The sequence below is a fragment of the Arvicola amphibius genome, chromosome 3 (assembly GCF_903992535.2).
Source record: "Arvicola amphibius chromosome 3, mArvAmp1.2, whole genome shotgun sequence".
In the NCBI taxonomy this organism is placed as follows: Eukaryota; Metazoa; Chordata; class Mammalia; order Rodentia; family Cricetidae; genus Arvicola; species Arvicola amphibius.
Genome location: NC_052049.1, coordinates 193288 through 218889, shown reverse-complemented (window position 1 = coordinate 218889; position 25602 = coordinate 193288). Strand labels below are relative to the sequence as shown.

At 41.6% G+C, this 25602-nt stretch overlaps 1 protein-coding gene across 2 annotated transcripts; it reads right to left on the bottom strand.

Annotated features, from left to right (window-relative positions):
- Positions 1-152: 152 nt before the first annotated feature.
- Exoc3 (exocyst complex component 3) lies at positions 153-24178 on the bottom strand. 2 transcript variants are annotated; one of them, XM_038323155.1, is made up of 13 exons: positions 24062-24178; positions 22188-22378; positions 16679-16898; positions 12356-13037; positions 10366-10483; positions 9472-9597; positions 7167-7267; positions 6482-6592; positions 6251-6401; positions 4688-4810; positions 2252-2413; positions 1570-1697; positions 153-429 (listed from the first exon to the last, which is right to left on the bottom strand). In XM_038323155.1, the coding sequence occupies exons 2-13, from the start codon at positions 22359-22361 to the stop codon at positions 258-260; spliced, it is 2268 nt and encodes a 755-aa protein (XP_038179083.1). In that variant the 5' UTR covers positions 22362-22378; positions 24062-24178; the 3' UTR covers positions 153-257. The 2 variants fall into 2 exon arrangements, with proteins under 2 accessions (XP_038179083.1, XP_038179082.1); XM_038323154.1 differs by having other exon boundaries at positions 24143-24172.
- Between the last annotated feature and the right edge of the window lie 1424 nt (positions 24179-25602).

Genomic DNA, 25602 nt, shown 5'->3' with positions numbered 1-25602 from the left:
TCCTCTAATTAAGCGGCAGAGGTTCAAAGTGTGTCAACTAAGCAGAGCAAGACCTCAGCGGGGAAGGACAGTGATGTTCACTACACATCTTTTCACAGGGACATAGTAGAGAACGGTATGATGACACAGAAGACAGGCACGTGAAACTGACATTATATGGAGCACCCACAGAAGGACTTTTGTTTTAATAAATTTGCTTCTTAGGGTGGCAACATGAAGCCCCACAGTGAAGACACACGAGGCAGTGGAGGACAGGGCTACTTAAGGAGTTTTGCCACATTCAGACTTGGCACAACAATCTCCTTGAAGATGGGTACATAGTTGGGGTTTGCTTGCATGGGGCCCTGCTCCAGCGTTTCCATGATAGTCTGTTTCATGTCCCGGCTGGCATCTCCTCGCACTGCCAACAATGCACCAATGTGGTCGTCTCTGTGGGGAGAAACAGCGTGAGCTTCCATCTTCTCTCAGTTCCCTCAGTCTCCACAGGTGACACCCACAGGGTAGGGCACTGACAGTCACAAAGGGCATCTCTTCTTTTATAGAATGAGATGCCCAAAATGTCATCTTAATTTTCCTCTGCAAAATGCAAAGCACTTTTAAAATTCTGCTCTTCTACTACTGGTGTCAAGACTACCTGACCTGGGAAGGGCGACTCTGGAGGGTTTAGGACTCTAGTTCTTCTAAGAGTGGCAATGAGACAACTTAGCCATGCTCACCCTTAGAGAAAATGGCAGGTTCCTGCAATGGGGGTCACAAAGGCAGGGCCTGGGGCCTGAAGCCAATACAGCACATAGAGGGACATGGAGCAGATACCCATTCCCTCAGCCTGATACTGAGTACACATATATTCAAGGAAGTCCTGGCCACATACGATATGTCAGCTCCCTTCTTTAGATCACCTCTGAGACCCCAGTGACCACAACCTTCCTCACTCCATCCATCAAAGGTGCAACACTCAGTCCTTCCTGCGGTGGCTGGAGAGAAAATGGCCTCATAGGGAGTGGCACTATTAGGGGGTATGGCCTTGTTGGAGGAAATGTGTCACTTTGTGGGTGGTCTTTGAGGTCTCCTATGCTCAAGCTACACCGTCCAGGGAGAGTTGCTTCTGCTGCCTGTGGATCAAGATGTAGAATTCTCAGCTCCTTCTCCATGTCTGTCTGCATGCCACCAATCCCTACCATGATGATGGATTAAACCTCTGAAACTGTAAGCTAGTCCCAATTAAATGTTTTCCTTTTAATAAGAATTGCTGTGGTCATGGCGTCTCTTCTTAGCGACACTTCCCTATCTTGTACAGTTAGGCTTGCCTTCTGACCACCACCCACTCAGGCACAAAAGCTTGGCTATAAGGTAGGTGTACAAACCCCAGCCAGATTCTGCTAACATCAGGTAGGGCTGGCCGAAGGCTGCACAGATGACGCCTTGGTGCAGCCGCACCACCACAGTTCCGACAACCTTTCTCTTCACATCCAGTTGGGATGCATGTACTGTCTAACTCCTGATGCTCACAGCTCATCTTCCTAAGGGTAGTAGGCATAGTCTGTTGTACTACTTGCTGCTGGCCTTTACCTGATATCTGGATATTTGCTGACCAGAGTTGAGACTTCTAGGTAAAGCAGAGAAGGGTCTGTGAGCTTGATAACCTCTGCCACTGCAACAATTGTATCACAGTGTCCATCCGCATCTTCATCAAATCCCTGGAAAACAGCAGCAGCGTGAGGGGCAGCCCTAAACACTTGATCTTGACATCTCCAAACTCCCTTTCAGGCTGGGCACCTTGCTCTTTCATGTAAACACCCCAAGGTTCTTTCTAAGCAGGGATCAGGGCCACTCTCACGAGGTGATCTGGTTAGTGACTACTTGGTCTCTAGCCGGGAAAAGGGCCTGGTGGAGTAGTATCTAGTCAGGGCCACTTGGGACAAGGAGTTAGGTTATGAGGTTATTAAGTTAGGAGTTAGGCGACCAGACTCTTAGGTGAGGGCAGAGGGACAGGAAGAGATGAATTACTCTATGAAGTACACATGGGCTGCCACCGTAAAGCGTCAGTTCCTCTGGAAATTTATCATTTGTGAACTGGGCAGGCCGTGGACAAGACCCTCCTTTTGACAGACAGAATTAACCGACCACTGGTTTCTGATGTTGTTGGACCCCATAATCAGTCCAGGCACAGAAACCAAAAGCAAGCTACTGGACAACTCTGAAACCTGACATCCACCATCCCGGAGCTTAGCCCCTGGTGCCAATTACTCACAGATGCCAGCTTCCGGAACAGGAAGCGGAGCTGTTCAGCCTCTCTGACCATCTTCTCAGCACCCTCCTTGCGTTCTTCAGCACTTCGAAAGGAGATACGCTTCTGCATGACAGCACGCAGGTATTCTACCACCACACGCCTGTGTGCCTCAGCCGTCATCCTCTGTAGAGAAACATGTAGCTGCAGATTCCATAGTGCTAACACACAGATGTTCTCACCAAACCTACGATGACCTGCAAACAGGTTGGTGCACATTCTTCCTATCCAACAACTTGGCTGGATTGGTTTTTTTTCCCCTGTTGAAACATGATTCAGCTATACAGTCCAGGCTAGCCTCAAAACTCACAATAATCCTCCTGTCTCAGCCTCCAGAGTACCACACCTGCCATATATTTGGTAGAATTTTAAAGTAAGTATATTAAGCGAATTAAGCATACCTGAATTTCACCAAAAAGTTTTGGACTCTCCTGGCTGCACATGGTGACATGGTGACAGGAGTGGTTAGGTGGCCAGGCCAGCTGTCAGAACAGCACGTGCACGGGTGCTGTGGGGTATTTGTACACTGTGTGAAGATGCACTGCTTTGTTTGAGTTAACAAAGGGCTCAGCAGCCAATAGCGAGGCAGGCTTTCTGGGGACAGAGAGGCCTCTGGGAAGAAGGCAGGCAGAGAAGCCAGCCAGATGCAGACTGAGATAGGCACACAGAATGGCATAGAGGGAAAAGCCACATGGTAAAATGTAGATTAATAAAAGTATGGGTTAACTTAAGTTGTGAGCGCTAGTTAGGAACAAGCTTAAGCTATAGGCCGAGCTTTCATAATAATAAGTTTCCATGCCATTATTTGGGAGCTGGCTGGTGGGACAGAGAAAGACACACAGAAACAAGAAAGAACTCATACATGGCCTGTGCAATCTTGATGTTTACTTTCCATCTAAAAATCAAACAGATTTATGTCCTTGGGAGAACTGTTTCCAGCATCATTATTCTAGGGGCACCATATCATGTACAAATGGGCTGCAGTGACCAGGCCAGCACTTACCTGATGTGTGCCCTAGCCTCAGGGTTAACTCCTTTAGATGCTCTAACTCTGCTTGTCCCTGAGGCTCTCAACTCAACACAATGGAACTGAGGAACTAACTGCCCAAGTCAAACAAACTTTGGCCTCATGGACTGACAGGCTGGCTTAGCAGGAGGAGTTTAGCTCAGATGGAGCCCAAACAGTAGTACCTCATCCACAGGCAGCCTAAGATTAGTGGAAAAGCAAAACAATGACCTGTACTCTCTCCTAAAACAAAACAACCATAGGCCAAATATCTTCAGGAAAGACTCAAACGAGAAAAGAAACCTCTGGAGTACTACAAAGCAAAGGAAAAGTCTAGAACCAACATGGGTAGAAGTATAGGGAAGTTGGCTTATTGAAGAGCTCAGACTCCCTACATGGAAGTAGTGGAGCCTTCCTGAAGGAGAAACTTAAGTCAGCTCCCTTAATTGTACAAGCACGGATATGACGGTTGATAGCTGTAGTTTCTGCCCTGGAGTCTGCTCCCTGTGAGTGGGGTGGGCTATTGTCCCTTATCCAAAATGGAGAGTCACACACAACCATTAGGCCCACAGGCCTGCTATCACATTGGGGAAGAGCCCCACAAGTCTCCAAGAAGACAAAGGAACATATATCATTAACTAAATCAAGCTGCAAGGAGGCTGAGACTGGAGTTAAGACATGCCTGTGAAGTGCATATAATTTCCCCAGATAATAGCCTCCTTCCTTAAGACCCATCATCTACACATAAAATAAAAATCAGAGATCACAAACATACCAGGAGGTAAAGATAGCTGGCAAATACAACAAGCTCTACCATGGGTAAAACCAACATACCCAAATGGTATAGGAGTTCCTTCTGTTTATGTGTTGCTTTCATTGGTTAATGAATACAGAAACTGCCTTGGCCTTTTGATAGGGCAGAACTTGGTAGGTGGGGAAAACAGAACTGAATGCTGGGAGGAAGAAAGCAGAGTCAGAGAGAAGCCATGGATCCTCCGCCTGAGATGGATGCTGGTTAGAATCTTTCCCAGTAAGCCACTGCCACGTGGCGATATACAGATGAATAGAAATCAAGATATGAGTGTTAGCCAATAAGAGGCTAGAGCAAATAGGCCAAGCAGTGTTTTAATTAATACAATTTCTGTGTGGTTATTTCGGGGCTAAGCTAGCCGGGCAGCCAGGACAAACAAGTGGGCCACTCCCTGCAACACCCAAAGACTTCGGACCACTGTCAAACACTCCTCCTCAAAAGAAAATTCCAGTCTTCACCCAAACCTCACCTTCTTTAGATCACATGAGTGTTGGCATATTGTTATAAGCAGACAGCTATTTTGACACTGAATTATAAATCAGACGGGAGGTAGGCTCCAGTGTACCACAACCCATTTGTTTACCTTTTTATATGGCTTTTTAATTTTGGCAAAGTCATTGAAATAGTCTTCTACAGTGACACAGATGATGTCCACAGCGTTTGACCCTAACAACCACTTCTTGGTCATCAGTTCATTCAGATGTTGCTGAAAGGCACAAAGTGGTCACGTAAATCTTCATCTGGCACAATGCCCAGGATCACCCTGCCTGAGACTGGGCACTCCCTGGTGTCACAGAGATTTTCTGAAGTGTTCAGGTTTAAAAAAAAAATCTACTTTTACATAATCTGCAATTTTCTACTTTATGAGATTTGTATTTATATACAAGCTTTGTAAAAAGCATCACAAACAACAGGTTAGATATGTAAATATTGGTTTTTACTTTTAATAGCAATATATTATATGGATATGTCATAATTTACCCAAAGTCTCTGATATACATTTATATATTTTTTTCATACTTTGTGATTACAAATAATGTTGTAGTGAATTTGTATTTTGCAGGTGAAATTCCTTTAGGTGGAATTCTGAGTCAAAAAGTATGTAAATTAAAACTCTATAAGTATATATTATAAGTATATCCAAACTGCCCTTGGAAAACTGCAGAGTCAGCTCTACTGAGCAGTGTGTGTTTCAATCCCCAGCTCCAAGGTAAGCAACTGCTCACACTAAGTCTCAATCTGTGTTTTTTTGGTAACAGCAGATAGATGTCTGGCTCAAGTTTAGATGCTGGTAATTCTTTTTCTGTGCAGAGGTCATTTGTACCCTTTGTCTATTTTTGTATTGTGTCTTTTTTTTTAAATAATCCTAAAGACAAACATATCTTCTCTTCTCAACTGGTGTATGTGCGCCCTACAACGAGGTCAGAGGAGGACATGGGATGTCCTGCTCTATCACTCCCCACTTTATCTCCTTGAGACATGGTGTCTCACTGAACCTAGAGCTCACCATTTTGTCTACACTGGCTAGCCAGAAAGTCCCAGTTGTCCTTCTTTCTCTGCTCCTCACAGCTCTATGGTTAAAGGCTTCATAGTCAAACTCATGAGTGCTGGGGATCTGAATTCAATGAGGTATGATTAAAAAATTCCTTTGCAGCAAGAGCCACAAATGGCCATCATTTTATGTTTTAATATATGCTGATTCCTGCCAAGGCATTTAAATATGCTGCTATCTGTGTTCCAAAATGGCCCTATTTGTTTATGGTGCATTATGCTTTTGATATAAATAAAAATTGTTTTGCTGATGATTTTTGGGTGTGTTGAATGTTCAAATTTCATTCTAAACTGCAGCTGATTTATGTGACCTATGCACTCTCAGCTGGGTTTTGTTATAGGTTTCCATATACTTATCAGGTAACTTGCTATCGGTTTGATGCCTAATATATCCTGAGAGTCTTTATCCAAATTTGCCTACGAAGGGTTCTACATCATACAAGGCAGCCAGTGGCTCTCTGGTTGTAGCTTAGTACAGATGCAAGGGAACGTCTCAGCTCACATACAGCTTCTACATGAGGCAGGTGACAGTGTAGCCCGAAGAGCATGAGACCACTCCATGCTCTAGCCCCAGGGATGGAGGAGCCAAGCACACCTCTAGATCCAGGAAGACTTCCTCCAGTAGACTACTGCAGCCTTCCTTCGCAATGGCATCTAGAATCCCATCCATGCTTGGCTGGCTCAGACATGGGCCCTCCTCTGCTTCAGTTTTCAGGTACTTCCTTTTCAGACTGACGATGGATTCTCTGCAAGGAAACATCAAGGGCTCAGGGAAGAGCTGCATGCTTGCATGCTGTCGGCCTCACCCTGTCCCATCACCACTGACTTGAAGGTCTGGCAGTTGTTGATGATGGCAATCATGTACTGCACGTAACAGTGTGGGTGCTGCCGGTTCCTCAGGTGCTCTTCTTTGTAGAGCTGGGCTTCATCTTTGTATCTGAAATCACATCGGGGAACTCAAGCTGCCTCCAGGGACAGGTAGACATCATGCTTGTCGGAGAACTAACTCATATCACCACTTTTGGACCAGAGGAGTCTTTAAACACCAACAACGTACTTTTAGATGGTCCATAGTAATGACAGAGAGTCAATCATGTTAAATTAATTTTTAAAAAAATTTTGTAGCAGGCTTTGAAATATAGTTTGATATTCTGACATGAAGATACTCTGAAGCATGTGACTGTAACCAGGAAAGTATCACTTTATTTTATCTCATGAACAATTCACTCCACAATCTACACGACAGGACTAGAGGATGACTCCGCAGGTAAAGGTACTTATCACAAAAGCCTATCCCCTGAAGTGAACAATTCACAGGGAAAGGCCCACTGGGACACATTATCACATGTCCCATTGTTTAGGATTGTCACATTCTTTTATTTCTTTTTAATATTTTTGCATTTCTGAACAACAAAAGGAGGCTAATCTTTTAATAACAGCATACTAGAATCAACAAATTTTGCACTTAAAACACACAATTTGTAAGTTAGATCAATAGCAAAAATACTTACCTGCTTAGGAAAGAATTCATTTGCTGAAGACACAAAACCAGCACCTTTGTTTTCAAATCTTCACTTATTTGAGCAGCAACTTGGAGATTCTGTTCAAACATCTAAAAATTGAAAAACTTAAGAATCTGAAATAGTATTGCAAGAGTATAGAAAAATATTCCAACCATTAATAAAAATTCTACCTGGGACATCCTTCTCCAAGGTCTATCCTGGTTAATCTGCCTGACTCTTCCTGCTCAACACACCCTCCCAACCTGCTAGATCTAGCCTGGATCCCGCATCTAGTGCCCTGGCCTACTCTAGTCACCCCTACCTCACCTCTACCAACCTCTGGCTTCTCCCATGACCCACAGGCCCCTACTGTACCATACCTGACCTCTCCATCCCGTCAGATCTACTCGCACACTCCGGGCTTGGACCAAGAGACACACCCTGCACACCAGTCCTCCCAAGCGAGTTCCAATCTCTAGGTCCAACCCGCCTGCAATCTTCCCTTCTATCCCTCCCAACCTGCTCTGTCACGTCAGACACAGAAGTAACAAAGAAGTCCATGTGCCCAGAACACCTCACAAAAATACAAACAATATGAACGATCAAGCCTTTATCTCTCCTCCAAAATGTACTAAACCTTATAAAAATGTCTGCCAATGAGAATTACCTAGATGAACCTCAAGAAAAAGAATTCAAAAGAACAGTTAAATTCATCAAAGAATTCAAGGAATTTAAAGAAGACACAAAGAAGCATCTGAGTGAAATTAAGGAAAAAGAATCTATAACTGAATAATGCCTGGGAAAATACAAATATAAGGCTGATAGAAATACTAAAGACAACCCAGGACTTAAAAAACAGATTTCAATAAAAATAAAAAAAAAAAACAAAAGAAAGAAAGAGAAGATCCAAATTAACAGAATCAGAAATGAACAGGGAAACATTATAACAGATGCTAAAGAAATTCAGAATATTGTAACAAAATAATTTAAAAATCTAAACTCCATTAAGTTGGAAAACCTAAAAGAAATGGATGAATTTCTAGATTTAGGAAACCACCAAAATTAAACCAAGAAGTCAACAATCCAAACAGACTCATAACAAGTAAGGATATTGGAATAATAACAAAAAGTCTTCTAGCTTAAAAAAAAGGGGGGGGCAGAACCAGATGGAGTCACAGAAGAATTATATCAGACTTTCAATGAAGCTCTACAGCCAATTATCCTTAAATGGTTCAGGGAGGAGGGGGGGGGAAGATCCTTTTATCAAGCCAGTATCACTCTAGTTATGCTTGAAGCAACTCCACTTGGCCCGAACATGGCAAACACTGTTCTAACAGGCCTGGCCCTTCTACCCCATTCTCTCTGCCTTGCTGAAAACTGTTGGATTATATTCCTAAAGCTAGCTACCAAGGTCCATTCCCTTATATGGCCATTTCTTCCTGTTGAGGTCTAGCTCTCCAAGTATTGAAATCCAATAATTAAAAGCCCAGTAGTGTCTGCCCAAATTAACCTGTCTAATCAAAATTAAACACCTTATCCTAATACGGGAGCTTCCCTGCTTTACTTTATAAATGGGCCATGTCTGTCTCCTTTCTATGCAGAAGCAGTCCTTTGTCCCTCTGGGACAAACGCCCTCTTCCCTCCCTTGTTTCTGTCCCCTTTCCCTTCTCGGTTATCTCCTGTCTTTGTCTCTTATTCCTGCCCTTTGCCTCTCTGGGGCAAAGACATCTTTTTGGGCCAATGACTTGGTCTTAAGGTGTCTTGGGCCAATACAGGTCCCTTCAATGTGTACATGGGCCTAATATCCAGTACTGTCCAGTGATAAGAAAGTATCTTTAAAATGCTATACAAATTTCCTGGATTTCACCAGACTAAACTCAATTGTGGCATTTTTAAGACAAATCTTGACAATTTACCAACACAGAATGTAAATAAGCACAGAATGGGAGCACCATGAATAACCAACATATAAGTAGCTTCCAGTTCAGACCCAAAAAGAGCTGGAAAATCTCAAGTGATCTTGGGTGAAATAACTGAGCATGAGCGATGAAACCATAATACTGGGTAATAAATACTGCTTGGTGAGTATAATCTTGAGACTCCACTTTTTTTTTTAGCTCCAGAAAGAGGGGAAGAGGTAGAAATTTTTAATAAAGAAATAAATTTTTTAAAAAAAAGCAGAGACAAGAGACATCAGGGAAAGGGTATTCTTGGCAACTTTACTAAATTGTGAGGACTGAGGTATTCTGTCTAGAAAACCAACAGACCCTATTACCCACGTGGGAAATGGGACCTGTGAATCCAGAGCTTGTACCTGGAACACAATGGCAGGAAGTGTAGTCTGATAGTAGCCATCCTGGTCTGCTTCTGGCTCCGTTTCTTTGCTCCAGTCTTTCTTGTCTGTTTCCAGTGCCTTTCGAAGCCAGGCGATGATGTTGGACTAGGAATTTGGTATTATGGAAAAGGAAAGAACAGGCTCTAAGTTTTATTTCCTCTGCAGCACTTATAGCTGTGAAGACGAGATGCAGCTTTTCACAGCAATCCTTGCTCCTAAACATAGACTGCTAGAGCAGACATCTCACATGCAATTCACATATTCACAGCATGTGCAGCGCTCATACAGGTCTCTGCATGTGTGGACCACCAAACCCTAACTGTAGATAAAGAGGGGAAGCACCAAGAAGGCTATGGATGAACGTGAGGCTGGAGGATAAAAATCAGATGTCCACCATCTGATGGTTAGGCCCAGGCCATTAGAGAACAAACTTAGCAGCCGAGTCACCCCAGGTCACTGCAAAACTCAGGGCTCCAGACCCCAGGGACACCTAGTAGTGGCTTAGATGCCATCTTGTTGCACGTTCCATCTTGCTGAGACTGTTCATTGCCAAACTGATGTCAGACTGGCCCCTTGGTCCCCAAATTGGAGCACAGTGCTAAGGTGGCTCATGCTGCCTTAGACACCAGGTCTTGCTAGCCAAATGGATGGCACAGGCTGGCTCCTCCAGCAGAAGAGACTCACATATCTGCGAAATATATTCAAATGAGCTCCAGAACCAGAGTCAGGTATCCCTTCTTTAACAGAAAATGGGCATGACAAGATGCAGAAAATCAGCTACTCTACTGAGGGAGGATTAGTTCAGATGTCTCACAACATTCCATATAGACAACCACTAAGTACTTTCTGGAACTGCAAGCCAGTTCTACTCACCGTGAGTGTTGACATGTATGTGTCAAGCAACTCAGAGACCACACTTGAAGAGAGTAGAGGCTCCAGGGCACTAACTTCCACTTCTGGGGCCAGCTCCACATTCCCCATCATCTCTGTACTGCAGTGAAAACCAGGTGTAAATGACAAACCACAACAGAACACTCTCAAGTAAGTCTACGTGTTTGACTTGACATGTAAATGCACTATCCTAGAGATCTCAATGCTAACACATTTACAACTCCACAAATTAGGAAGAACAGAGGTCTTGTGGACAGCACGGAGTGAAAGGCCAACGATCTGGAGGCCCCTCCATGATGTTACCATGCAGGCTATACAGCCACTTATGTAACCTCAATATGGCCTGACGAGGCAGAGAGAGCTCACACTCAAATGCAGGGAAGATCCACAAAGGTTTGTCTGTTTTAACTCACTGTGTCTCCAGAGCTGAGACAAGACCAGGCAAACAGGAACTGCCAACCTGGCACACGCATTCAGAAGATAATGGACAAGTACTGTTATCTGGAACACTAAGCACTGTCGTAAGTCAAGTCTCACTAATGCCTATGGGGGTGAGAGACTAAGGCGAGGAGTAAAAGTTAGTGAAGGAAACATGTCTGCAAAGAAAGAGAACATTCATTTTACCATGTAGAAGGCAGGGGAACAAATGCTAAGTTTCAGAGAAAATGTATTTGTTCATGCAACTAGGTTCAAAAAAGTCTAGGACACACGAAACTCTATACTCTAGGCTTGGTGAAAGGCTATGGAATGGAATAGTGGAGACTATTTGGATCTCCCAACAGTGGTTAAAAACCAAGGTTCAGGCCTGTACATGTAAAAGCTATAAAATAATGGGGCCAGAGTGATGTCTCAGTGGTTAAGAGCACCTGCTGTTCTTCCAGAGGACCTGAGTTCACTTCTCAGTGCCCTTGTAGGCAGCTCACAATCATCTTTAAATGCAGTTCCAGTGAATCCAACACCTCCGGCATCTGAAGGCATCTACACTAACATGTATGTAACTATATGCTTACACATATATAACTCCATATAATTAAAAGAAATAAAAATAAATCTTTTTAAAAAGGTATCAGATAATGATCATCATCCATGCCTGACAAATTTATTCTGTTCATATCTTTCTATATAAATAGTTAAAGTCACACACAAAATAAACCTCACGTTAGCTTTCTTTCTCCACAATAAGATGGGCAAAACTAAAGAAATTTTAGTATACTACTTAATATTGTTTTCTACCCATAACTTCATTAATTACCTAATCTTAAAGTAATCATAATAGCTTCCCAGTGACATTTTTTCAAAGTCCCCCTTCATCTACTTCACGCATAAAGTAGCTCATGTTCCTTCACATAAAGTAATAGTCTCAAGCTATAATGTAAAAGGAATAACTGATTTTTCTATATAGTCTACATATTTTTTCTATATATTCTTGTTGCTATTTCTTTATTTTTGAGATAGGTTTTGCTATACTGTCCAGGCTATGCTCAAACCATCTTTCCACTAAACTCCCTTGAGTTCAGAAACTGCAGGTACAGACTACTAAGTTAGTGTAAAACTGTTTATATTTGGATGATTAACTGTTACAGTGTACTGATAAGGAAAACAAAACCTGGTAATCTCTTCACCAGCCTGGTGACCCTGAACAGTCACTGAATTTCTTATAGCCACAGGATCCCAACCTATAAAATGTTCCAATACGATACCTGTCTCAGGAAATCACTGTGAAGAAGCAAGAATGCACATAGTTAGCGTAGAAAACAATACCATGGCAGACAGCAGCGACCATGTAGAAACAATTGTACCCACATGAGACGTGGTTCATCCTCAAGGGTAAGTCCCCAACAGGCAGAACAGAAAGACTTTCATAAACCAGAAAAAGGCATGGGTTCAAAATGCATGAGACTGTAAACTGTTTGTCAGTGTGCTTTTACAAGTTTCTAAGTAAAGAAGACATAAGGCATGAAATCAGTTCTACCTGGTATAGGTATTTAGGACCCATGTCAAGAGGCTCACAATCTCATTGGCCTCAAGGTCCTCTGACGCAAGGTCCTGCATCCGAGTGCTCAAGGCCTGGTGGTACATACTCAGGAGGTTCTTAAAAATCTCGTAGTGGGGAGGGAAGCACTGGACCATCAGGTTCTTGGCAATGATGAGATCATCCAGGACATACTTCCTGATGATCTCCAGGTGGCGCACAAGCCACATCTTGTCAGACTCTCTGGTGTCTGCCTGTGTGCCTTCAATTCTAGTTGTCACGGTTCTGTCCAAGATGGCAAACATTTTTTCCTTCCAGTTTTTGGGCCTCCCAGGAGGAACAAACCCAGTTTGCTTTTTTCGATCAAGTATCCGCCTGTCAATTTTTTCTTCCCTTTCAATGATCCTGACCACGGAGACCAGCAAGGTGGGATCGCGGCGGACAGTGACCAGTGATCTTTGCAGCACCATCCACAGCTGCTTAGCCAGCTCATCAGAGAGCCCCTGTGTGTTACCAAAGTAGCCCTGAATGAGGGTCATGTCCCGTTTATTCCCACTGTCCATGCGGAACTGCTCACACATTAGCCCATCCCGAGAGCACTCCAAGTCCATTAGCTTCCGGTGGGCCTGCAGGAGAGCCCCTTGTTCGATGAGATCTTGGGTCTCCCTCACAATCTCGGGCACTAGAGAAAGGTACAAGTTGACTCAGTAAAAACACATAAAGGCTGTGTGTACACAAAGAGACGACAGCAGGTAAAGAAAGAGGCACCTGGCAGCAGTCTCTCTACTTGGACAGCTGCCCTGAGAGACCCTAATGGTTTTAAACTCTAGAGTCTATGAAAGGCTAGTCACTCCCAGAAGGCCTAGATGGAAAGTAAGTAATTACAGTCAACTTCAGCTACATGTGCTTCTTCTAAGCCAGTGAATGTCATTTTTCTTGAGCTAAGGTGGGTTTCAAAAAAAAATTCTAATGCTTCAAGTATGGTGATCCATGTTCTGATTATTGATGGTTGCTTCTAACTATTTTATAGCTACTATTATTGATGTGAATTCCAAGAAATAAAGAGGATGACTACCTTCATTTTTCCAATTTTCTTTCTATCCCTTTGGAAGTCTAACAGAAGGGCATTCAAAAGCATGTGTATGCATGCTCATGTGTGTACATGCGTATACATATAGGACATGTCATAAAAATCACTATGGATACTCAGGCAGAGGAAAAAGCTCATTAGACATGAAAGGATCCTATATAAAACAATCTAAAACCAGAATTCTGGCAGATCCCAACATTCATGTAAGAATCAAGTGCCAAAACAGAACACAAAGCATGCTACCAGCATGCATCATTAAAAAGTTAAAAAACAAAATAAAACAAAAAACAGGCAACAGCAACTAAAAGCCAATTCAATACATGATGCTTCAGGAAGGACCTGATGGCAGGTCTACTTACATAAAGATTAAAACAACTGTTTAACTAAAGTGGGTGCGAGGCCTTTGAGCAGGTAGGAGATGGAACCAAAAAAATGTTAAGAGAGAATAATGGTAATTACCAGGAACAGAAAGAAAAAGGCTTAAAGAAAGTAGACAGATCCCAGATGAATTCATAGTCCCTTAAGGCAGACCATCACATATATACTGTAGTAACCTCAAAAGAAGAAGGGGGAGACCCCTTAAGAAATAATGGCTAGACGCTTCCAAAGTTTGATAGAAGACACTAATGTAAAATCTTAGAAGCTCAATGGCCTGTAAGAAAGGCAAACCAATTAACCAAACAATGAAGGAACCCAAGAGAAGAAACTTATCACATAAAAGGACTACTAAAAAATATCACTAGCAGATTTCTCCTCAGAAATTTTGGACACCAGATGTATTTGGGGATTATATACTGAAAGCACTAAAAGAAAACACTAGCAATTGTGTTTCTTTTTCCTTTCTTTCCTCCTTCCCTCCCTCCCTTTCTTTCCTTCCTTCTTTCTTTTTTGAGAGTGTCTCAATTTATAGCCCACACTGACCTCAAACTTGCAACAATATTCCTGCCTCATCCTTCAAGTGCTAGGAGTACAGTGGTGAGCCACCAAGCCCAGCTTTTACCAAGAATCTTTTATAGCAAAAACTATTATTTAAAAGTGAGAGAGAAATTAGGATTCCCAAAGAAGAAAAAGTTAAAAATCTTTACAATTAGACCTGTCTGTAGGATGTGCTAGCAGGAATCTTATGGGAGAGAAAAGACAGTAGACAGCAACTTGTAAGAAGACAGTAACTGGGAGTCATGAAGAAATCTCAGCTAGTATTGGTAACACACACCTGTAATTTCAGTACTTGGTGGTAGAGGCAGGAGAATCAAGAATTCAAGTCATGTTTAGCTATATAGCAAGTTCAAGACCAACCTGAGTTACATGAGACCATCTAAAATTCCCAGCACAAATAAATAATTTAAGTAAAATAACCCCACCCCAAAAAAACACAAAGTAGGGAAAATCTCAACAAAAGTAAAAACAAAAGCAAGTATTTAACAATCTTTTGTTCTCTATATGTTCTGAAAAATGAATACAGTACCAGGTTGTCTTGGGACATACACAAAGTATAAAGAAGAAACTGAAGAGGGTGGGATGAAGTTATAGAGAAATAAAGTTTTTACACGTTAGTGAATTTAAGATCTGGGGATGGAACAGTATGCATATTCTTCTGAACTGCACAGGAACAGCATCCAGATAGATTGCATTGAGGTAACAAATTGAGTCTCAGTAGATTTTTAAAAATATAGCTGTTCCAAATACAACAGAAAAATCTAGAAATCAGTGACAGAAGGAAAACTTAAAGATCAACAAATTTTGTCGAATTAAACAATGTTATTAATCAACTCAGTAAAGAAGAAACCCTAAGGGGAAGTGAAAGACGTGTAGAAAAGAATGAAAATAGAGGATAACAAAACGTAGAAGAAGCAGTACAGGAGGAATAACTGGAAAACACTTTCTAGAGCAGCCCCCATTGAGAAGAAGACCTTAAACCAACAACCCAGCTTTACAACTTAAGGAAAGAAGATGGGTTAGAGAGATGGTTCAGTGGTTAAGAGTACTTGCTGTTCTTGCAGAGAACCCTATTCAGCTCCCAGAACCTACGCAGATGCTCACAACCACCCACAACTCCAGTTATAGGGAATCTAATGTCCTTTTCTGACCTCTGTGGGCCCTACACATGCATGTGGTACACAATATATATGCAGGTAAACACTCACATGCATAAAAAATAAATCTTAAAAAAGGATAACTAAACCCAAAGCTAAAAGGAAATAATAGAGATCAAAACATATAAACAAAACAAAGAATACAAAAACAGAAAATAAAAATCAATAGCGATAACTTGATCCTTTGGAAATATTAAGGAAACTGGCAAAACCTTAGCTCAAATGGTCTAAGAAAAAAGATTCTAATTAAGATAAGAAAGCAGGAATATTTTTACTAATTTTTCAGAAATTTATAAAAACAACTGTAAGATAACAATCAAAAACTGAGTACCAAAAAATGAGATAATCCAGATCACACAAATTCCTGGATATAAAAACCTACCAGACTGAGAAGCAAAACAGTAGAAAATCAACAGATCTCTCTACAAATAAAAGCCCTAACCTAGTCATATCACTAGTGAGTTGGTCAGTGTTTCCTGAGATTCCTGGACACTGAAAAGAGTTCATGACTAGAGACATACACATGGACGAGTGGTGGAGCATTCTGCATTCCCTGACACGGATAGCAAAGAATAACTCAGGCCAGTCAGCCAGGCAGCCCTCGGCCCCTTTTCCAGGAGTCCCCCAGTTGTGGCTGCACACTGAAACTCCTCCCTGCTCTCTCCTATCCACCTGGCTCCCATCCCACCTGCGCCCTGGCCTATGCACTTACTAGCTTAAGAACTGCTGTACTCAGAGATCCTCTCTCTCAGGGCCTGCCTCTCATCTCACCAGTCGGTCACCCTATAAACATACACTGCTACCTCTGTTCTTGCAGAGTGGACTCCTAGTCACTCATCCACTGCCGAAAGCACTGGCTCTGCAGTGTATGTCTGTGCATTACCCTGACACAGAATAGCACGCTCTCCACTAGTCTTTATTTATATTTGCACAACTGACCCTTTCCATTCATGTTCAGAGAAGGTACTGCACACTCGAGGATAGGCCTAAAAAGCATATTGCAAAGAAATGCTGGCCATGTTTCACAGGGCTCCCGGTGTGTGAAGGAAAAGCAGGTGTGTGTGTGGGAAGGTACCAGCATGAGCGTTCTAGCAGCCACCCAAGTCCTCTCCCCACTCCCCTCTACGACCTGCCACTCACCGGAGAATATATTCTTGAGGTTTTCCACAGCTGCGGCCAACTGGCTATGCTGCACCACTGCATCTTTTACGTCCTTGAGACTCTCAATGGTGTTGATGCTCTGTCTCCAGTCCTTGCTGACATCAGCCAGAGACTGCTGGATATCCTTGACATCGTTCAGTGCACTGTGGAGCTGGCTTAGGCCTGTGCGAACCCCATCTAGCTGTGACTGGATTGCCGCCTAAAGGAGACACCATGCAGGTAAGAGGAGCCAATGACAGCCATATATGATTTCCTAAGGAATCAAGTCCAGAAAGAATCATTTAAGGGAACAAAAATCACCCAATTTCAGGAAAAAACAAAACAATTTGATGGACTCACACAGTAACTTTTTGCTTCTTTTGATACTGCCTGGGAACAGAACAATGTTATGTTTTAAAGCATCAATGATATTTAAAATAATCATAATCGGGGGGAAGCTTCATTCAGGAGAATTCAGGAAAGAATCAATTTAAAAAGGAATAGATTAATAAAAGAGAACAAAGATTCTATCATATCCAACTTAGTAAAAACCCATCTGGATAGGGAAAAAGCAAAGACCAAACATCAGTCCAACTGACTAAAAAATAACCAACAAAATTACAGTAGCCAGCAAACTGCTCTCAATAACTAAATATAGAATAGCCTTAATCCTCCAATTAAAAGATGTAAACTAGTTGACTGCACTGCAAAAAGAAAAACAACAACAATAACAACAAAAGAAAGTCCAAACAGGATCCAAGTGTCTATTATCTCCAGGAATCACACTTACCCGCGAAGACACTCACAGACTGAAGGACAGAAGTTGATTTATTAAACAAATGAAAGCTGAAAGGAAGGTGCCCTAGTTTTTCTGAAATAGGATAAAGCAGACTTCAAACAAAAATTAGATCACTATTCTGAGATCTGATAAAGTAGTCTTAGAAGCAAAATTAGTCAGCATATATAAAGACTGATGTTTATTAGCAAAGGGAACGCATCAAGAAGATATAACAAGCCAGTCAGAGAAGAGAGAAGCCCCCTTGCCCTCAGAACCCTCCTACTCCCTTGGTTCCAGATCCCAAAGACCAACCCTACTGACACCCCTTCCCACTCCACCACCCCACAAAGACAGATATTAACTGGACACACCACTCAGAAGAATGGCTCCATACTACGCCAGTCAGAAGAACAGATAGGCTAATTCAGACAGAGATTCACTACTGGGCCAGAGACCACAGGGGCTGCCAGAACCCCAGATAGGCAGCCCACCTGCGGACCTCCCCACTCTCTCAGTGCTCCCGTATGCATTACCCCCAACCCCCATTCTCCTCCTCATTACCATGCCCTACCCCAACTCAGGAAGAGACTTCCTGCTGGACCAAATACCATGCTAGCCTCCAGAATTCCAGCCCCAACGGGGAGAGTGTCTAATGGAGTAAATGTCGTGCCAGCTGCTGGAAATCCAGTCAACAAAGACTAGAAAGGCACAAGGAAAAAAACACCTATCCAACAAAGACAAACTCAGAAATTGACTTAGATCTACAATCCTCCCAAATCCGATGCCTAGGCACCAATATAAGAACACTATAAGAACAATATAAGCCGGGCAACATGCCACTACCAGAGCCCAGCTATCCTACTACAGCAGTGGTGGAATATTCCAACACAGTTGAAGTAACCATTAAAATCAACTTTATGCAGATGATAGAGGAAATGGATATCTTTAATCCCAGCACTCCAGAGGCAGCAGAAGCAGGAGGATATCTATGAGTTCAAGGTCAGTCTGGTTTACAAAGCGAGTTCCAGGATACCCAGGGCTGTTACACAGAGAAACCCTGTCTCAAAAATATAAAAAAACAAACAAAACAAAACAAAACAACAACAACAAAGAGGAAATACATAAAACCCTTAAAGAAATCCAAGAGGAGGCTGGAGGGATGGCTCAGAGGTTAAGAGCATTGGCTGCTCTTCTAGAGGTCTGGAGTTCAATTCCCGGCAATGACATGGTGGCTCACAACCATCTATAATGAGATCTGGTGCTCTCTTCTGCCGTGCAGGCATACATGTAGGCAGAACACTGTATACATAATAAATAAATCATTTTAAAGAACGAAAAGAAATCCAGGAAAATACAAACAATTGGAAGAAATGAATAAATCTCTTTTTAAAAGTTTACCAAGAAAAAAAAAAGGTGAAGTAAATGAATAAAACTGTTCAAGACCTGCAAATAGAAATAGAAGTAATAAAGAAAACACAAATTGAAGGAATTCTAGAAATGGAAAATCCAGGTAAGGAAACAGGAACTACAGACAAAAGCATCATCAACAGAATATGAGATGAAAGACTCTTCCACTGAATATCGAAGATACAATAGAAGAAATAGATAACACTAGTCAAAGAAAATGTTAAATCTAAAAAATTCCTGACACAAAACATCTAGGAAATCTGGGACATTATGAAAAGAGCAACCCTAAGAACAATGGGAGCAGAAGGAAAGGCCCAGAAAATAGTTTTAACGAAATCATAGAAGAAAACTTTCCTAATGTAAAGAGCATCCCTATAAAGGCACAAGAAGCTCACAGAACACCATATAGATGATACCGGAAAAGAAAGTTCCTTTGCCACATAATAATCAGAACACTAAACATACAGAAAAAAGAATATTAAAAGCTGCAAGGGAAAAAGGCCAAGTAACATATAAAGGTAAACCTATGAGAATTACACCTGACTTCCCAAAGGAGACTCTGAAAGCTGGAAGGGCCTGCAGCGATGTCTTGCAGACCACAGACACCAGCCCAGATTACTATTCCTAATAAAGCTTTCAATCACTATAGGTGGATAAAACAAGATATTCGTGACAAAGTCAAATTTAAACAATATCTACCCATAAATCCAGCCCTACAGAAGGTACCAGAAGGAAAACCGCAAACCAAGGAGGTTAACTACACCGATGAAAACATGTGAAATAAGTAATCTCACACCAAGGAAAACCAAAAGAGAAATACACACCACCAAAATCAACAACAACAAACAACAACAAAATAACAGGAATTAACAATCATTGGTCATTAATATCTCTCAATATCAACGGATTAGATTCCCTAATAAAAAGACAACAGAATTGAATGTAAAACAGGATTCACCCTTTTGCTGCATACAAGAAACACTCCTCACATCAAAGATGGATATTACCTCAGAGTAAAAGGTTGGAAAGGATTTTCCAAGCAAATAAACCCAAGAAGCAAGGTGGTGTAGCTATTCCAATATCTAACAAAATGGACTTCAAACAAAAATTAATCAAAAGAGATGATGTAAAAGAGATGATGCAAAAGAGCTCCTTATGCAAACTAACAAAAAGGCAGAAAGAATATCCAAATTAACAAAATCTGAAACAAAAATGAGGATATGACAACAGACACTGAGGAATCCAGAGTATCATTAGGTCATACTTCAAAAAGCTGTACTTCACAAAACTGGAAAATCTAAAAGAAATGGGCAGATTTCTTGATAGGTACCACATACCAAAATTAAATCAAGACTAGTAAAACAATCGAAATAGACCTCTAGCCCCTAAGGAAATAGAAGCAGTCATTAAAAGTCTCCCAACCAAAAATCCCAGGGCCAGATGGCTTCAGTGCAGAATTCTACCAGACTTTCAAAGAAGAGTTAATACCAATACTCTTCAAATTATTCCACACAATAGAAATAGAAGAAACACTGCCATACTCATTTTATAGGCCACAGTCACTCTGATACCCAGACCACACAAAGAGTCAACAAAGACAGAGATTTACAGACCAATTTCCCTTATGAACATTGGTGTCAAAAATAAATCTAAGAACACATCAAAAAGATTATTCACCATGATCATCTAAGAATATATGAGCAACACAAATTTGTCTTGGAAAGTTGTCTGTTTGTTTTTAGAAAGACACAAAGTTGGCTGGATAGAGAAATTGAAATGGATCTGGGAAGAATTAGAGGTACAGATATCAAAACACATTGTGGAAAACTCAAAACTTTCAAGAATTACGAGATATGGAAAAACAAAATGGCAGTAACAAAAAGCAATCCTAAAACTGTAGAAACATAAGACTTCAAAACAGCAAAGCATTTCTAATCAGGAAGGGCAAAGTTTGAGGCATTGTGATTCCTGATCTCAAATTATACTACATAAAAACAGCATGGTGCTCCCACAAAAACAGACCCATAAACCAGTGGAATAGGCTAATAATGATCCAGGACAGAAAAATACATTATAACTACAACCATCTAGTTTTTGACAAAGGAATCAAAATCATAACTGGAAAAGATAGTCTCTTTACAAACAGTATCGGGAAAATGCAGTATTCACATATAGAAGAATAAAACTAGATCCCTATTTCTCACCTTGCACAAAAATCAATTCAAAATGGATCAAAGACCTTAACAGAAGACCTAAAACTTTGAAAATGCTAAAGAGAAATAGAGAAACACTGCAAGCTATAACCATGGCAAACATAACCTTGAAAATAACTCAAATAGGCTCAAGAAATAGTCATTAAAAATTGACTGGGCCTAGAGAAATGGCTCCGTAGTTAAGAGCACTGGCTAATCTTCCAGAGAACCTGGATCAATTCCTGCACCCACATGGCAGCTAACAACTGTCTGTAACTCCAGGATCCAACATCCTCACACAGACATACATACATACAGGCAAAATACCAATAGAGCAATTAAAAAAAAAGAATTGACAGCCGGGCAGTGGTGGTGCACTGCCTTTAATCCCAGCACTGTATAGCTACTGAAATTATTCACAAGAGCCAAGACATGGAACTGTGAAAAACTATGTCACCTGCAGGGAAATAAATGATAGAAGCTAGAGATCATTTTATATTAAATAACTCAGACTCAGAAAGACAAATATTGTACATTTCTTTCAGAAATGAGAAACTAGATTTAAGTACATACACAAAAACAAACACACTATGAAATTTAAAGGGGTTTATGAGGTGTGAAGAAAGAGTCTAAAGCAGTGGTTTTCAACCTTCCTAATGCTTCAACCCTTTAATACAGTTCCTCAGTTGTGGTGACTCCCAACCATAAAATTATTTTTGTTTCTACTTTATATCTGTAATGTTGCTACTGTTATGAATCATAATGTAAATATCTGTGTTTTCTGCTGGTCTTAGATGACCCCTGTAATAGGATCATTCAATCCCCAAAGGGGTTGTGACCCCCAGGTTGAAAATTGTTGGTCTAAATGAGAGGAACTAGAGAAAACAGTAAGAGAGAAGAAAGACAAAATACCATGTTTTCTCTCACATATACAATATAAATACCTATAAACATAATATGTAATATATTGTGTTGACTAACTTTTATGTTGACACAAGATGGAGTCATCTGAGAGGATGGAATCACAATTGAGAAAAATGTCTCCATAAAATAGGGCTGTAGGCAAGCAGGGTAGGGCAGAGGAAGAACTCAAGACAAATATCTCTGTCCCATGATTCCTATGGTCCCCTACCTTTAGCCTGGCCTCCACAGAAGCCTTCTTCCGAGCCTCCCTTCTGCGATACTGCTCCACTTTGTCCAGCTGGTCTGGGCGCTGAAGCATCCCAGCAACCCTTTGGACTGCTGTTGCAACAGCCTCCAGGTCTGTCTCCTTCATGGTCAAAAAGCAGGTAGAATCTTTGCACATATCATACCACAGGTACACTATGTACACAAAGAAGAGGGTATGTTAAAAAGGATGAAGTGATGGCACCAAACTTAATATGCAAAGGTCATGTGATCACGGCAACTAAAGGAAAGTTTTTAAGATATTTAAATCAGTACACCAAAAACAAAAGCTAAACTTGGGTCATAAACTCCTTAACAAAACCACAAATCTTTGGAATTCAAGTTTTACCTTAACCAAGAGAAGCAGGGATATCTCAGAGGCATAAGAGAGGCATACACAGAGGATATTTATACAGGGACTTAAGACTACTGTGTCAAAAGTATCTCTATCACAATTATTAGTCCAACTTTTCATTTCTGGAGCTGTCACCCCATTGCTAGCCACGCCTACTGGTAGTCACTGGGAGACAATGACTATTACATACACCTCAGCAGCCCAGTGGGCAAACATGAGTACAATGACTCCCCCTTAGCACCGCTCTGGGTACCCAAGATTCCATTTCTTACATTTAACACCTTTAAGATACAGTTAAGACAGAAAGAAGAGAGTTCGAGGCCAGCCTGGTCTACAAGAGCTAGTTCCAGGACAGGCTCTAAAAAAACTGCAGAGAAACCCTGTCTCGAAAAACCAAAAAAAAAAAAAAAAAAAAAAAAAAAAAAAAAAAAAAAAAAAAAAAAAGAAAGAAAGAAAGAAAAAAGACAGAAAGAAGATACACATTCTTCTTTCTCAAGCAGTTTGTTCCCCTAAGCACAGATATTCAGATACTAGGTCAGTCAGCCTTCAGTCTGAGATCCAATACTATCCTAGTCAAGGACCACAGGCTATTTGCTGAGTATCTAGCAAATGAGGAAAATCAGTAACATTATTTCCTTTGATTTCAGCTATTCAACATTCATAGACATGATGATGATGATGATGATGATAATGATAATAATAATAATAATAACCACCTCCTGGAGCTTTTCATTCACCATTCCCATGTAGCCTCAGAAAACCACTAAAATTCATTGTAGATTTTCAGTCATGTAACTTCTCACTGTGTATCTCTCTCTTTGCATCTCTCATTCAAGTGGTACAGCAACATTGCAAATACTATCTTTCTTCACCTTCTGATTATAAAACTACATATGTCCAAACAAAAAATCTGAGCAGAAAACAGAAACAGGATTCTAGAGGCAACCACTTCTAACAGCACTGTTTTTATTTTTTTCTTCTCTATTTCTTTGTAAGTTGGGATTCCGTTGCACACATAATTGCAATTGCAAGTTTTTTTTTTCTTGCTTTGGTTTGACATGTTATCCTCAGCATTCCCAACGACATTAAAGCCGGCATAATTCTATTTACAAGGTTAGGTATTAAACTCAGCATCCAACCACTCCCGCTGGCGCAGTATCACCCACTCCAGCTGACAGGTGAAAGGCAGCCCAGTTGCAGTGGTACAAGCCAAATGCTAAAGGAAAGCTGACAAAACCTTGGCAAGATAAAGATCCTTGAACACAGAGAATCAGAAGGTAAGAAATGACACGGATCTCCACCAAGCCTGGTTCCAATGGCAGCCTGAGGGCTGTCAGATCGCCGGCCACAGGCGCAAAAGGGAACTAACTCTGAGGGTGGAAACAGCCCCGCCCAAGGGGGGGGGGACGCTTGTCAAGGACAAACCCCAACCCGCCAAGTCGCCCGCACCAAAGGCCAATGTGGTCCCTCGCCAAGGTACAAACCCGCTAAGGGGCACGCAGTGCCAGGTCGCAGCGCCCCGCCCACAGCCCAACGACCCAGGCGTCAGAACTGGGGCTCCTCACCGTCCGCGAAGCCGCTTCCACTTCCCGGAGCCAGACCGGAAGTGTGCAGCGTGGTCACTTCCGTTTCCGGCGTTGGGGCGGACCTGATCCTGAAGGCTGCTGCTGTGCGGGCAATTCTTCGGTAGTCTCCTTGCTTGGCAGCTTGTCCTGCCCCTTGTGACACAGACCCAGAATTAAACAGGGATTGCGGATCCTGGCCTGGCTCAGCCCTCTGGCGTTTGGCCGTTTCCCGCCCTCTCTTCTGATGCAGCACCTGCTGTACCCACTCCTTTTCTCAGGATTCATTCAGGTCTTGCTCAGTTCCTCTCCTTAGCCACCTCGGTCTCTCCACACCTCTCCATCTCTTTACTGTGTTGTGTGTTCAAAGTTACATTACTTGTACTTCGTATAATTGTTTTTCTTGCTGTCCTTATTCTCACCTGTCCCCCAGAGGTTTCTCATAGCTGGCAGACAATAGAGGAACAGAGAGTGGGGTCCTGCTGATAGCTGTTTACATAGCTCATAGAAGCTACAAAGAAAACAAAAACACAAGCAAAAAGCAGCTGGTGGAATTCCTTCAGCTGAAGGAAGCAAGGAAACATCAAATTGCTTTGACAACTAGGAACAGCCAGAAAGTTTCTACAAGTTTCCCTATCTCTACAGACACAGAGACTTTTCCACACTGTTGTGAACTTTTAGTAAATTTTGGCAGGTTTAAGTTATTCTACTAATCCATCAGGTTTGACAACTCTGCGGGTATTAGTTTTTCACCTTTTCTTCATATACTCTTGTTGAGTAGCACACCTACCCATAACATCACTACAAAGTCTGGATCTCCCAAACAAGAGCATGATAGGGCAGATTTTCAGTAAAGGAAGGAATAATGTGGGTAATCTTTCATAACTACAATGCAAATGATATAATGAAGTCAGTTTTTGAAGATGCAGACCCTCCCTTAGTGCATGAGTTGCAATTGGGAAAGTGCTCTGGTCCCCTAGTTTAATGATATAGCAGGAAGAACTTCAGCTTCGTGAATGTTTAACTGCAAAGTCAGTAGGCACAGATACCAAGACAAAGCTGTAGTTTTTCTTGGTTACCTTATATCTAATGCCTAAGCTACTACTGCCTACTATGTGTTAGAGAGTTTAGTCATGGTGCTCCCTAACAGATTCAGTTAGCTAGCCTAGTTAGAAGTGAACTGCTTCAGTAAAGGACTCAACTTCTGTTTTCTTACAACTAAAACAAAATTTAAGAATCTTTCTTGATTTCTATTTTTGGTTAGCCACATGGCGACAAAGCTCAAGAAACACTTGGGGTCACTGGATGAATATACTAAGCATACTTTTGAATGTATAGGTGGATTTCTAGGCAGGCATAGGAGTAACCAGGGTCAAACTATGGAAATAAACAAGCAGCGACTGAAAGTTATGCTTCCCTGAAGCAGGAAAATGAGTAGCCCAGAGCCCACTTTACACTCACGC

What these genes read in the sequence shown, in the direction of transcription:
- Exoc3 (XM_038323155.1), bottom strand. Translation starts at nt 22,361, where the DNA reads ATGTGCAAAGATTCTACCTGCTTTTTGACCATGAAGGAGACAGACCTG. An exon ending in CTGTGGAGGCCAGGCTAAAG is followed by an intron (nt 16,899 to 22,187) that starts GTAGGGGACCAT and finishes TGTCTCCTTTAG; the next exon opens with GCGGCAATCCAGTCACAGCT. An exon ending in CATACATGTCAACACTCACG is followed by an intron (nt 9,598 to 10,365) that starts GTGAGTAGAACT and finishes CCAAATTCCTAG; the next exon opens with TCCAACATCATCGCCTGGCT.